Source organism: Sinocyclocheilus grahami, unplaced genomic scaffold (genome assembly GCF_001515645.1).
Source record: "Sinocyclocheilus grahami isolate Dianchi unplaced genomic scaffold, SAMN03320097.WGS_v1.1 scaffold949.1, whole genome shotgun sequence".
Taxonomy (NCBI): domain Eukaryota; kingdom Metazoa; phylum Chordata; class Actinopteri; order Cypriniformes; family Cyprinidae; genus Sinocyclocheilus; species Sinocyclocheilus grahami.
In genome coordinates, this window is record NW_015506128.1 from 324,264 (window position 1) to 338,646 (window position 14,383).

At 36.6% G+C, this 14,383-nt stretch overlaps 1 protein-coding gene across 1 annotated transcript in view; it reads left to right on the forward strand.

The window, feature by feature from the left end:
* LOC107564593 (serine/threonine-protein phosphatase 2A 56 kDa regulatory subunit delta isoform-like) overlaps positions 1-11,073 on the forward strand; it is a 42,925-nt gene extending 31,852 nt beyond the window's left edge. Inside the window, exons 6-16 of the mRNA XM_016249713.1 lie at positions 1,510-1,620; positions 2,558-2,568; positions 3,068-3,127; positions 3,359-3,467; positions 4,205-4,258; positions 5,234-5,404; positions 5,485-5,612; positions 6,864-6,965; positions 7,047-7,119; positions 7,925-8,041; positions 10,648-11,073. Coding sequence (XP_016105199.1) covers positions 1,510-1,620; positions 2,558-2,568; positions 3,068-3,127; positions 3,359-3,467; positions 4,205-4,258; positions 5,234-5,404; positions 5,485-5,612; positions 6,864-6,965; positions 7,047-7,119; positions 7,925-8,041; positions 10,648-10,782 — 1,071 coding nt within the window. The 3' untranslated portion in view covers positions 10,783-11,073. The remainder of the gene's footprint in view (positions 1-1,509; positions 1,621-2,557; positions 2,569-3,067; positions 3,128-3,358; positions 3,468-4,204; positions 4,259-5,233; positions 5,405-5,484; positions 5,613-6,863; positions 6,966-7,046; positions 7,120-7,924; positions 8,042-10,647) is intronic.
* The last annotated feature ends 3,310 nt before the right edge of the window (positions 11,074-14,383 follow it).

Sequence of the window (14,383 nt, forward strand, 5' to 3'; positions counted from 1 at the left end):
AGCAAAAATACACACAAAATGACACCAAAATGGCCATCCTGGCCACACAGTTAAATAAATGATAATATTCAGTGATGTGAAATGTGGAGTAAGGTCTGGCGCAGTTGCAGCTTGTACTTATTACTAAAACAAGAAAGCAAACGAGTAGCATTAATAGTCATTCATTTTAGTTAACATACTGTATGCTATGATAATTTGAACAGATTTTTATTCTTATTGTAAAATAATGGAACATTTAGGTCATGAATATTGTCTCAAAAGTCATGGAAAAGTCATGGAAATGTATTGGTAAAAATGTGTACGAACCCTGAAAAATGCGATACGTGATACCTTGTTAAAATTCAATATGCGATACGATATTGCTTAAAGTGTGAAAAATCTATTTAAATTATATTTTTAAATATTTAAAAATGAAAATTATGTAACCAATTTGTTTCACATTCTTTCTTGGACAAGAAATAATCACTACAACTTCTGAAAGTGACCAGCAGTGTTTTAGCAGTACATAAAAAGTAATGTCACAAATCAGAAAATGTAATTTTAACATAAATGTGAATGACAAAAAAATTTAATACTAATATACTAATTGTATATCATTGTGACTTTGCTTTCCACACACTTTAAGTACTTCTTCATATGCCACAGCAAAAACTAGAGTCTGAGAAAGTTCAAACATGATTAAAGGCAAGTGAACAGTCAGCAATAATAAGAAAGAAAAAGGGGGAAAAAAATAACAAATACACAATTTACAAGCATAGATAAAATAAATAGTATTCAGGTACAGAAATGTAATAATTAAGTGTAAAATAACACTGCATAGTGTTCACTGTATGAATTCAATTGAGATTAATCTTTGTTATAGCTTTGTTGTTGTTTGATTAACATTAGTGACATAATCAGCAGCAGGTATTTATAGGCTGCTGTCCCTTTAAATCCGACTGCACGGATCTAGTATAATGATACACATCCGATTTCTTTCTCAGCTGTTTACATTCATTTAAAACATAACCGACTGCGTTTACGAGATCGATCGTCGAGACGGGTACTATTGACATAATTCTGTGTGTATGTGTCTGTTCAAACACGAGGAGATGCGAAAGACGAATAAACTCGGTGTTCGCGCGCGATCTGAAACGCGTTTCTCTCTGTGTGCGCGCGCGCTTTGCAGGTGTGTGTCAGAATTGAAGATACGCTGCTTGAGATGCGGCTTGTGCGCGCGCTTCAGGTGTGAGTGAGTCAGCAAGACGAGACGGCAAAGAGTTGTTTTCTGCAACTTATTGCACTTAATAACTCTTTTTAACGTCAAGCAATTCTCTGCTATATACGTCAAACTAAAACTTTGACCTTTTGCAACGTTTTGATTTAATAGCTTATTATTAAAATGATTCAGATATCGCACGCCATTGCAATATGCATATCACGATATTTACATTTGCGATATTTTCGAATATAGTGTGCAGCCTTAATCTATATACACATTTTTCATTTTATGTGGTTTGTTTGTTTCAGTTTGCAGTCAACATGTTTAGGGCGTTACCGCCATCATCCAACCCAACCGGCGCAGAGTTTGACCCCGAGGAGGATGAACCCACATTAGAAGCGGCCTGGCCTCACCTGCAGGTGAAATTAATACTTTTATCCAGCAAGGATGCATTAAATTGATCAAAAGTGCCAGTAAAGACATTTATAATGTTACAGTAGATTTCTATTTCAAGTAAATGCTGTTCTTTTGAACTTTATGTTCATGTGTGGATCCTGAAAAATAAAATGCATCACAGTTTCCACAAAAATATTAACTGTTTTCAACACTGATAATAATCAGAAATGTTTCTCGAGCAGCAGATCAGCATATTATACTGATTTCTGAAGATCATGTGACACTGAAGACTGGAGGAATGATGCTGAAAATACAGCTGCGCATCACAGAAATACATTACAGTTTAACAGATATTCACATAGAAAACAGATATTTTAGATTCTAATAATATTTCACAATTTCTACTGTATTTTTGATCATATAAATGCAGCCTTGGTGAGCAGAAGAGACTTATTTCAGAAACATTGAAAAAATCTCACCAACCCCAAACATTTGAATGGTGAATATATAATATGTATATATGTATATGATACTATTATTTGTTGTACAGTCTTTTACTTGTTAACAAAATCATTTTATTACAATATTGTTTTCACTGCAATACAGTAAAAATCCTATAAATGAGAATAAGTGGATGTTTTTTTAGTGTGCTTAATTATAATGAAATTGTTATTATTATTGGTGGTGGTAGTAGTGATATTCATTAAACACACACACTCACACTCACTCACTCACTCTCTCACACACACACACTCACAGGACTTGCAATGCATTCAACTTTCATATAGGGCAAAAAATTAAAATCTCTTTTTTTTTTCAGAACGTTTTTTTATTACGATTTTTAATTAGTCGACTTGAAAATGTAACTACAACATGATTCATGTAACTTGTTCTCCGTTAACCCTTTAGTTAACGAGAATTCTATTTCAAGTGCAGCACGCATGAAGATGTAAATGTTAGACAAACGTTTGGTAATATTTCTATTCAAAATCGCGATTCCTTGATTTCTAAAAAATTAAATCATGGCAAAACATTACATTCGAATGAATCGATAAAATCGGAAAAGTCGCCCTACACTAGTTTCATAACAAGACATTTCTGAGTGAAACTTAATATAATATCTGCCAAAGTTGACCCCTGATAAACTTTGATTTGATTTGGAAAATAAGAAAAAACATGCCCTTGAAGCATATCTTTTTTTTTGCATTGAAATGTAAAAGCAATATAAGAGAATTTGATTTTAAAAATATTTTTAAAATTTCAAAAAGTTGTTTAAATGTGTTGCATTTTTTACAAATTTAATTCATTTTAATATATCATTTATTTTTGGCCCACATCCCTCAATCAGTTTTTGGTTAGATCTTAAAGATTTGGGGAACTCTAGATCGATTATACTATGATTTTATTGATTGATGCATAATATCTGTAATATATAAATTGATACACAATATGTGTTTAATCTCCATACAGGTTCATCTATGAAACAGAGCATCATAACGGAATAGCCGAACTACTGGAAATATTAGGAAGGTACGAAACATTTTTTGTTAATCCAAGCAACATTCGAACAGATTAATTTGATTGTGTATTATTGTGACGAATCACTGTTGCTTGATGAAGTGGCATTATAATAATGATATTATTGGTGTCTTTGATTGTTTTATGAACACCGTGTCTCTGTTCTAGTGTGTTTGAAACCTCATTCATGAAGTCTTTGTAATTCTTCACCGTTTCACGTCTTGTTTTTCTCTTTTGCTCCAGCATCATTAACGGCTTCGCCTTACCGCTGAAAGAAGAGCACAAAATCTTCCTTTTAAAAGTGTTGTTACCTCTGCATAAAGTCAAGTCCCTCAGTGTTTATCACCCACAGGTACGATCTGGAGTCTATATCCATTCATATTTCACAGTTTGTTGAAAAAGTTATTTTTCTTTTTAACATATGACACTGTGTTTGTGTCATTCTAATTAAGCATATATATATATATATATATATAATTGCTGACTAATTCTACTCCCCTCCACATTACAGATTTTATATATTTTTTATGATCTATATATATATATATATATTTATATTATATATAATATAAATAAATAATATATATTATTTTGTCATTATTCATATAATTAAAATTCATTTTTATTATAGAAAATAAATAAAGACATTTATATAAATATATACATTTTATATATTTTTTATGATCTATATATATATATATATTTATATTATATATAATATAAATAAATAATATATATTATTTTGTCATTATTCATATAATTAAAATTCATTTTTATTATAGAAAATAAATAAAGACATTTATATAAATATATACATTTATAGAAAATTTTGTAAAATTTGTAAATGTATATTCCATTCATTTTAATTCTGCATAAATTACATTAGATTGTCATTCAGGAAAATCCAACTAAGTCAAAAATTAAACATCTATATGCATTAATATAATGACTATTTTGATGGAAAATCTTAATGATCATAAAAAAAAAAAATTTTTTTTATAAAAAATGTAATTTGTTACTGATTGCTGTGTGTTTGAGGTGCATTATGAAGATGAGGACTGACTGTTGTTGTTGTTTCTGGTTCTTCAGCTGGCTTACTGTGTGGTTCAGTTTCTAGAGAAGGACAGCACGCTCACTGAGCCGGTGGGTTTCAGCTCCATCTGCTGTTCGGTTTCTGTGCTCTGTCTAACTGCTTTATCAATTTGCATATGTTATTCCTGCTGAAAAGGCATATGCATGTTATTTTGGGCGATGCTTCCCAGCAGTATTCTTACACTTACACAGTTTTCAGTTCACATTTAAAGTATCTTTTCATTTTTTAAATAATTGAAAATATCAGTATTCAGTGTTTTATGTTTAAAATACCAAAATATGATTCATGCATTTGTAACTGCAGGTTAAATGCACTCATGTCCCTCTGAGCTGAATTAAATAGAGTATAAATAGGCCTCTTCAGATGCAGCTTCTGTGTTTCCTCTGCATTGCAAAGATGCATTTTGTTGATACCGATATAATTTGTTTGGTAACAGCCCAAATGTCTTATTATTCTAATTGACTGATTAAATGTAAGAATTTGACTCAAAAGATGATGCACACTTTTAGAAAGAAAAAAAGGCTTTATAAAGATAAAAATGCCCATAAAATGTAATTGGAACAGATTAATTTCTATCACTGCTGTGAACTGACCAGCACATAGAATATGAAGAATATCAAAAACAAGTTTTATATATATATATATATATATATATATACACACACACACACACACACACACACACACTCTCTCTCTCACATTCACACTCACATGCACACACACACACTCTCACACGCACTCACATGCACACTCACACGCACTCACGCTCACACACACTCACTCACACACTCTCTCACACACACACTCACACGCACACACACACTCTCTCTCACAGAAATAAATGACAGTTTAACAGATATTCACATAGAAAACAGCTGTTTTAAATTGTAATATTATTTCAAATTTTTAAAGTATTTTTGAGCAAATAAATGCAGCCTTGGTGAGCAGAAGAGACTTAAAAATCTTAATTATTCCAAGCTGTTGGCCGCTGGTGTAGTTGCTGAGGAGTGTTTTCTTGGTTTCAGGTGGTGATGGCTCTTCTGAAATACTGGCCAAAGACTCACAGTCCAAAGGAGGTGATGTTTCTGAACGAGCTGGAAGAGATTCTGGACGTCATCGAGCCGTCAGAGTTTGTTAAAGTCATGGAGCCCTTATTCAGACAGCTGGCCAAATGCGTCTCCAGTCCACATTTCCAGGTCTGCTGGACCCACAGAAAGCAGCACGCGTTCATGAAACAATCCCTATCTAACTGTTATTACATTCATGTCGTCCTCAGGTTGCGGAGCGAGCTCTCTACTACTGGAATAACGAGTACATCATGAGTTTAATCAGCGATAACGCGGCGAGGATCCTGCCCATCATGTTCCCCTCACTGTACCGAAACTCCAAAACCCACTGGAACAAGTGAGTCACTGTTCACAAGTCTTTATTCTGGGAGACTAGCGTTCCCCCGGTTATCGAGAATATTGACTAATTTGGTAAAAAGTGAGTGAGTCAGAGGGGTTTTACGCATACAGAGAGTGCAAAGAATAAGAAAGCTTGTTAACATGTAGAATATTAGAAACAGCCTGTTTAATTATAATGATTAAAGAGCATAGAAAATGGAAAAACTAGATATTAAAATAAAAATAAAATTATGATGCTTGACTGATGTATGTTAGGGTTAGGTTAGGTTAGGTATATATATATAAATGTGTCCCTGCAGCACAAAAGCAGTGTTAAGTCGCTGGGGGATATTTGTAGCAATAGCCAACAATACATTGTATGGATCACAATTATACATTTCTCTTTTATGCCAAAAATCATTAGGATATTAAGTAAAGATAATGCTCCATGAAGATATTTTGTAAATGTCCTACCGTAAATATATCAAAACTTAATGTTTGATTAGTAATATGCATTGCTAAGAACTTCATTTGAACAACTTTAAAGATGATTTTCTCAATATTTAGATTTTTTTGCACCCTCAGATTCCAGATTTTCAAATATTGTCCGATCCTAACAAACCGTACATCAATGGAAAGATTATTATTCAGCTTTCAGATGATGCATACATCTCAATTTTGTAAAATGGACCCTTATGACTGGTTTTGTGCTCCAGGGTCACATATATAGTTAAATATAGAAAAATATATATTAAAAAAATAAAGCTATATATATATTTGTGTAGTTTACAGTAACATGCACAATATCAAGACAGTACATAGTCAGTTTTCTGTATGTATATATATATATATATATATATATATAATCTAATGAAATTGAAATCATATCACTCCAGTTTTACAGTCCTTACGCTGGCTGCCTGTGAGTTGTAGATTTTAACATTTGACTTATTGTCTATAAGTCACTAAATGGTATGGCTCCATCATATTTCTCTGATTTATTGATTGAGCACAATGTAACCAGATCCCTCCGGTCCATTGCCATTAACCAACCAAAACAAATATATAGCCAATGCTACAGTCGTTTTGATGAAAAATTAAGATGCACATCATTTTATAATAGTTGATATTGTGCATGTTGTTATAAAGAATAAAATTATGATATAAGTACATGATTTTACTTTTCTACTGACTGATCTACACTGTTTAGATGTTCAGTCTGTTAGATGAAGAGTTGTTTGACGTTGTCACTTCCTCTTCCTGTCGTCAGGACGATCCATGGGCTGATCTATAACGCTCTGAAGCTCTTCATGGAGATGAATCAGAAGCTCTTTGACGACTGCACACAGCAGTTCAGAGCCGAGAAGAACAAGTAGGAAGCACTTTCCCACACTCACTCAGACTTTGAGTCACGCTCGTCTGGCTAAACTCTTCCTTTCTCTCTGAACATTAGAGAAAAGGTGAAGTGGAAAGAGCGCGAGGAGGCGTGGATAAAGATCGAGAATCTCGCCAAGTCAAACCCACAGGTAAACGGCTCTGTATGACTCGTGTGGGCTGAACTCAGAGCTGCAAATAGCACAGCATTTCTGTCATGTATTTAGATGAATATATTCCAGGTTCAGTAGAAGCTGTCAATCATTTTGACTCATCTATCAGTTTATAAACAATGCGTGTTAAAGGGTTAATTCACCCAAAAATGAAAATTAGGCTGTGTTTTACTCACCCCCGAGGCATCCTAGGTGTATATGACTTTCTTCTTTCAGACGAATCCAATTGGAGTTATATTAAAAATGGTCTTTGATCTTTCAAGCTGTTTAATGGCACTCAGCGGGTGTTGCATGCATCAGTCCAAAAGAAGTGAAATAAAAAGCACCCATCCATAATAATAAAGTCTCTCACACGGCTCCGGGGGGTGAACAACGGCCTCCTGTAGCGAATCCATGCGTTTTTGTAAGAAAAATATCCATATTCAAAACGTAATAATCAGTTGAATCTAGCTTGCGCTCACTATTGTACACTGAAGCAGCTCCGGGTGGGTGACGTAAGAGGTCAGCTAACCCTTTAATGGTAATACACTTACAATGGTTGTGCATTTCTATTTACATTTTTATTTTACAAACAAGTCTGAATTTCTTTTTTTGGCAATTGACGTGCTTAACTGCTATTGTTATTGGAAACTAATGTGCATTGTCTTTATTTAAAATGGTTGCATGTAGTGCTGGGCGGTATGACCAGAAATGTATATCACGGTATTTTTCAAAGTTATATCGGTTTCACGGTATGTATTCAGTAGTATTTCAGAGGTTTTGATAATGACTTTTTCTGCTTTAGTTTCTGATGTACATCGACTCCAGCAGCCTCAGCAGTCCGATGGACATGGAGACAGACGGGCCGATCATTGAAGATGTCATGATGCTAAAGAAGACCGTAGAAGAAGAAGCCACTCAGGTAGAAGATGTTTTACCATTTAAAGAAAGGTTTGGGGTCAGTGAGATTTAAATGTTTTTTTTATTTTTAATATTAGTCTCTTCTGCTCACCAAGGCTGCATTTATTTGATCAAAAATACAGTAAAATGTATTATTAAATTGTGAAATATTATTATAGCTGTTTTTTCTATATGACTATCTGTTAAACTGTAATTTTAAGTGTTTTTGAAATAAGTCTCTTCTGTATTTATTTGCTCAAAAATACTTTAAAAATTTTGAAATATTATTAGAATGTAAAACAGCTGTTTTCTATGTGAATATGTGTTAAAATGTAATGTATTTCTGTGATGTGCAGCTGTATTTTCAGCATCATTCCTCCAGTCTTCAGTGTCACATGATCTTCAGAAATCAGTATAATATGCTGATCTGCTGCTCCAGAAACATTTCTGATTATTATCAATGTTGAAAACAGTCGTGCTGCACAATATTTCTGTGGAAACTGTGATGCATTTTATTTTTTAGGATTCACAGATGAATAAAAAAGTTAAAAAGAACAGCATTTATTTGAAATAGAAGTCGTTTGTAACATTAGAAATGTCTTTACTGTCACTTTTGATCAATTTAATGTGTCCTTGATGAATAAAAGTATTCATTTCTTACAAAAAACATCTTACTGACCCCAGACTTTTGAATAATGTACATCCTTGCATAATTACAAAGAATTTAATTAATTGTTTGGATTGAATGCTATTTATGCTATTATTTCTAGTATTTTGTGTATAGAATTTCATATTCAAATTTAATGTTGAAATATGTTTAGGAATGCACAATTTTGTTTTTTTGCCGATACTTTTCAATTCATTTTGGCCAATTGCCCATGCCAATATATATTTCCTTTTTTTTTTTTTTTGGAAACAACACCAAGTCTATCCTGTGTAGAGATTATAAACAAATTATTTTAAATTTTGGTTAGCTTTGAGCAAAAACGTACTAAAAAACTATGAATAAAGTTCTTTTTTATAATGAGAGTACATGGGAAGCTTTGAAAATTACTGTAATAAAAATCAGCCAATTACTTCCGATTATTTATTTTTTTTTGGACAGATGCAGTTACAACCTTAAAGGGGTCATATGATGCGATTTCAAGTTTTGCTTTCTCTTTGGAGTGTTACAAGCTGATTGTGCATAGATAAGATCCCTGAAGTTGCAAAGACTAAAGTCTCAAAACCAAAGAGATATTCTTTATCAAAGTTATTAGTTTTAAGTATTTGCTATTGACTGTTCAATGATATAGAGAGAGAGTGCGAGAGAGTGTGTGTGTGTGTGCACGCGTGTGTGTGTGTGTGTGTGTGTGTGTGTGTGTGCGCACGCGTGTGTGTGAGAGAGAGAGAGACACATCACAGTGGAGTCAGCTGTCTTAACCGTGGCTTGTGTACTGCAAACACATACCAGCTTCATCACTGTGTCTGTCACGCGATTATGGTAAGGGGCGTTACATTTCCGACGAGTGCTTGCGGTGTTCGGCCAATCACAATGCACTGGGTCAGCTGGCCAATCAGAGCAGACTGTGCTTGTCGGAAGGAGGGACTTTGTAGAAAACGAAGCGTTTGAGAGAGGCGGGGCATAGAGGACCTACAATAATGTACAGTATTTGAAAAATAATGTGTTTTTTGAACATTAAAGCATGTCAACATGTTCTGTTACACCAAATACACAAAATAATAAAGCATCATATGACCCTTTAACATTTTATTTGTAGATTTAACATTTGTAGATAGTCAAAAGCAAAAGAGCTGTAAACATTCTAAATATATTTTAGAGCTCCTTGTATGTAAGTTTTCATAATGCGCTTGAAAAAATATATTACACATTGAAGAATAAATCTATATATAAAACTATTTAATTTACAACCGTCATGTTTGTTATATTAGTTTAAACTTCTTATATACGGTTTTCTGAGTGCACACACACAGAAAGCGGCTGTCGCAGCATGTGAGCACTAAACTAAGTTCTCATTCACACACAAGTTTACGTTAAAAACACACGAGTTACAAAAACAAAAACAGTGGGTTATGTCTGTGACGGTAAACGGCTGGGAAATAAATCACATGTTTATTTTAGATCTGTATGGCAGCAGCAATATACAGTAAATACATCAATAAATGCACTGCTCTGTCGTCTCCTCTGAGGCTGGGACTCTAAACAGTGTTCTGTGCTCGTCTGTGCAGCTAAACACAGAACAGTTAGCGTGTTTTGCTCAAACTTTCACCATGGCATTAGAGCTGCTACATCGCTGTCGTTTGCGAAATCAAAATGACGGCACCGTGGGAGGAAACTTGCAGATTAAGGGGCGGTAATATTATAATGAGATCCCTTTGCAACGTCACCAAGAGAGAGAAATCAGACGTGCTGGTTTTCTCAGACGCTTGCAGAAAAAGGCTTACCTAAATAAAGTTACTGGGTTAATCTTTTTCACGTTTGCTTGGTTGGTAGATGCACCGGGGACCTGATTATAGCACTTAAAACCTGGAAAAGTCAGATTTTCATGATATGTCACCTTTAAGCTTCCCAACGGATATTCTGTGCAAATGTCATTTCACGCTCTTTTATTTTGTCTCTCCGCGCAGCTCCACAGAGACCAGCGTAGAGAACGTCCCCTGATGCGACGCAAGTCCGAGCTGCCTCAGGATAACTCCACCATGAAGGCCCTGGAGACGCACCGGCGTGCCGAGGAGATGATCGGTGCCCAGGATGGCCACTAGAGGACCACAGATGCTCGAAACCCAGTCCAGACCAGACCAGACCAGTCTCAGCCGGCGCCTTCAGCACAGATGACCAGCGGCGGAGGATGGCCCCGGTGTGACCCACAAACACACGAACCCATTCTGTCCAGAACCGACCGCGCCGGAGCCCATCCCACATCCAGACCTCCTCGATCCGCGCTAGTCCAGTCCCGACTCATCCTCTTCTCCACTTTCGTTTGTCAGTTTCTCTCTGTTAAAGGGATAGTTCACTCCAAAATGAAAATTCTGTCATTAATTACTCACCCTCATGTCGTTCCAAATAGGGCTGCACGATTAATCGCTTGTGATTGTCATGCGCATCTCGTCAGTAAAGCCTCGTACTGACAAGCTACACAGTATCACGTTCATAATCGCCGATGAATCGCCTTCAATTATGAACGTGATTTTGCGTAGCTTGTCAGTGAACTACGGCTTTGTGTAGTAAATGCCGCTCCATCTGAAAGCACGTGCTGGAGATTTACTACTAATCACAGAACCGGCTTTACTGACGAGATGCGCATGACAATCGCATGCGATTTTTCGTGCAGCCCTAGTTCCAAACTAGGGTTGCAAACCGGTGGAAAATTTCCAGTAAATTTCAGAAACGTTCCAGAAATTTTGGAAACTTTACAGGATTTTTTTTAATCTTCCAGGACGTTTCCAGAAATTTACCGTAAATTTTCCACCCCTTTGCAACTCCATTCCAAACCCGTAAGATCTTCGTTCATCTTCAGAACACAAATTAAGATATTTTTGATGAAATCCGAGAGCTCTCTAACCCTGCATAGACAGCAGTGCAACTGAAATGTTCCCAGGCCCTGAAACGTAGTAAGGAAATCGGTAAAACATCAGTGATTCAACCGTAATTTTACGAAGCTATGAGAATACTTTTTGTGCGCAAAGAAAACTAAAATAACGACTTTATTCAACAATTCTTCTCCTCCAAATCACGTATTCTGCCATTACAGAGAGTACCACGACACATCCAGAACGTAATCAGCGTTGTTTACGTTTAGCATGCGCGCGTTTCTTCCTGAATGTAAACAACGCTGATTACATTGATTACATTCTGGGGAAAGTGCGAACATGTGTTTTGGTACTCTCCGTAATGGCAGAATACGTGATTTGGAGGAGAAGAATTGTTGAATAAAGTCGTTATTTTAGTTTTCTTTGCGCACAAAAAGTATTCTCATAGCTTCGTAAAATTACGGTTGAATCACTGATGTTTTACCGATTTCCTTACTACGTTTCAGGGCCTGGGAACATTTCAGTTGCACTGCTGTCTATGCAGGGTTAGAGAGCTCTCGGATTTCATCAAAAATATCTTAATTTGTGTTCTGAAGATGAACGAAGATCTTACGGGTTTGGAATGGAGTTGCAAAGGGGTGGAAAATTTACGGTAAATTTCTGGAAACGTCCTGGAAGATTAAAAAAAATCCTGTAAAGTTTCCAAAATTTCTGGAACGTTTCTGAAATTTACTGGAAATTTTCCACCGGTTTGCAACCCTAGTTTGGAACTAGGGCTGCACGAAAAATCGCATGCGATTGTCATGCGCATCTCGTCAGTAAAGCCGGTTCTGTGATTAGTAGTAAATCTCCAGCACGTGCTTTCAGATGGAGCGGCATTTACTACACAAAGCCGTAGTTCACTGACAAGCTACGCAAAATCACGTTCATAATTGAAGGCGATTCATCGGCGATTATGAACGTGATACTGTGTAGCTTGTCAGTACGAGGCTTTACTGACGAGATGCGCATGACAATCACAAGCGATTAATCGTGCAGCCCTATTTGGAACGACATGAGGGTGAGTAATTAATGACAGAATTTTCATTTTGGAGTGAACTATCCCTTTAACAGAGAGAAACTGACAAACGAAAGTGGAGAAGAGGATGAGTCGGGACTGGACTAGCGCGGATCGAGGAGGTCTGGATGTGGGATGGGCTCCGGCGCGGTCGGTTCTGGACAGAATGGGTTCGTGTGTTTGTGGGTCACACCGGGGCCATCCTCCGCCGCTGGTCATCTGTGCTGAAGGCGCCGGCTGAGACTGGTCTGGTCTGGTCTGGACTGGGTTTCGAGCATCTGTGGTCCTCTAGTGGCCATCCTGGGCACCGATCATCTCCTCGGCACGCCGGTGCGTCTCCAGGGCCTTCATGGTGGAGTTATCCTGAGGCAGCTCGGACTTGCGTCGCATCAGGGGACGTTCTCTACGCTGGTCTCTGTGGAGCTGCGCGGAGAGACAAAATAAAAGAGCGTGAAATGACATGATGAATCGCCTTCAATTATGAACGTGATTTTGCGTAGCTTGTCAGTGAACTACGGCTCTGTGTAGTAAATGCCGCTCCATCTGAAAGCACGTGCTGGAGATTTACTACTAATCACAGAACCGGCTTTACTGACGAGATGCGCATGACAATCGCATGCGATTTTTCGTGCAGCCCTAGTTCCAAACTAGGGTTGCAAACCGGTGGAAAATTTCCAGTAAATTTCAGAAACGTTCCAGAAATTTTGGAAACTTTACAGGATTTTTTTTAATCTTCCAGGACGTTTCCAGAAATTTACCGTAAATTTTCCACCCCTTTGCAACTCCATTCCAAACCCGTAAGATCTTCGTTCATCTTCAGAACACAAATTAAGATATTTTTGATGAAATCCGAGAGCTCTCTAACCCTGCATAGACAGCAGTGCAACTGAAATGTTCCCAGGCCCTGAAACGTAGTAAGGAAATCGGTAAAACATCAGTGATTCAACCGTAATTTTACGAAGCTATGAGAATACTTTTTGTGCGCAAAGAAAACTAAAATAACGACTTTATTCAACAATTCTTCTCCTCCAAATCACGTATTCTGCCACTACGGAGAGTACCAAAACACATGTTCGCACTTTCCCCAGAATGTAATCAATGTAATCAGCGTTGTTTACATTCAGGAAGAAACGCGCGCATGCTAAACGTAAACAACGCTGATTACGTTCTGGATGTGTCGTGGTACTCTCTGTAATGGCAGAATACGTGATTTGGAGGACAATTGTTGAGTAAAGTCTTTATTTTTGTTTTCTTTGCGCACAAAAAGTCTTCTCGTAGCTTCGCAAAATTGAACGGAGAGTACCAAAACACATGTTCGCACTTTCCCCAGAATGTAATCAATGTAATCAGCGTTGTTTACGTTCAGGAAGAAACGCGCGCATGCTAAACGTAAACAACGCTGATTACGTTCTGGATGTGTCGTGGTACTCTCTGTAATGGCAGAATACGTGATTTGGAGGACAATTGTTGAGTAAAGTCGTTATTTTTGTTTTCTTTGCGCACAAAAAGTCTTCTCGTAGCTTCGCAAAATTGAACTTGAGCCACTGATGGACTGTTTTACCGATGTCCTTACTACGTTTCTGCGACTGGCAACATTTCAGTTGCATTGCTCTCAATGCAGGATCAGAGAGCTCTCGGATTTCATCAGAAATATCTTAATTTGTGTTGTGAAGATGAACGAAGGTCTTACGGGTTTGGAACGACATGATGTTGAGTAATCAATGACAGAATTTTTCATTTTCATTTTTGGGTGAACTAACGCTTTAAGCTGAACCG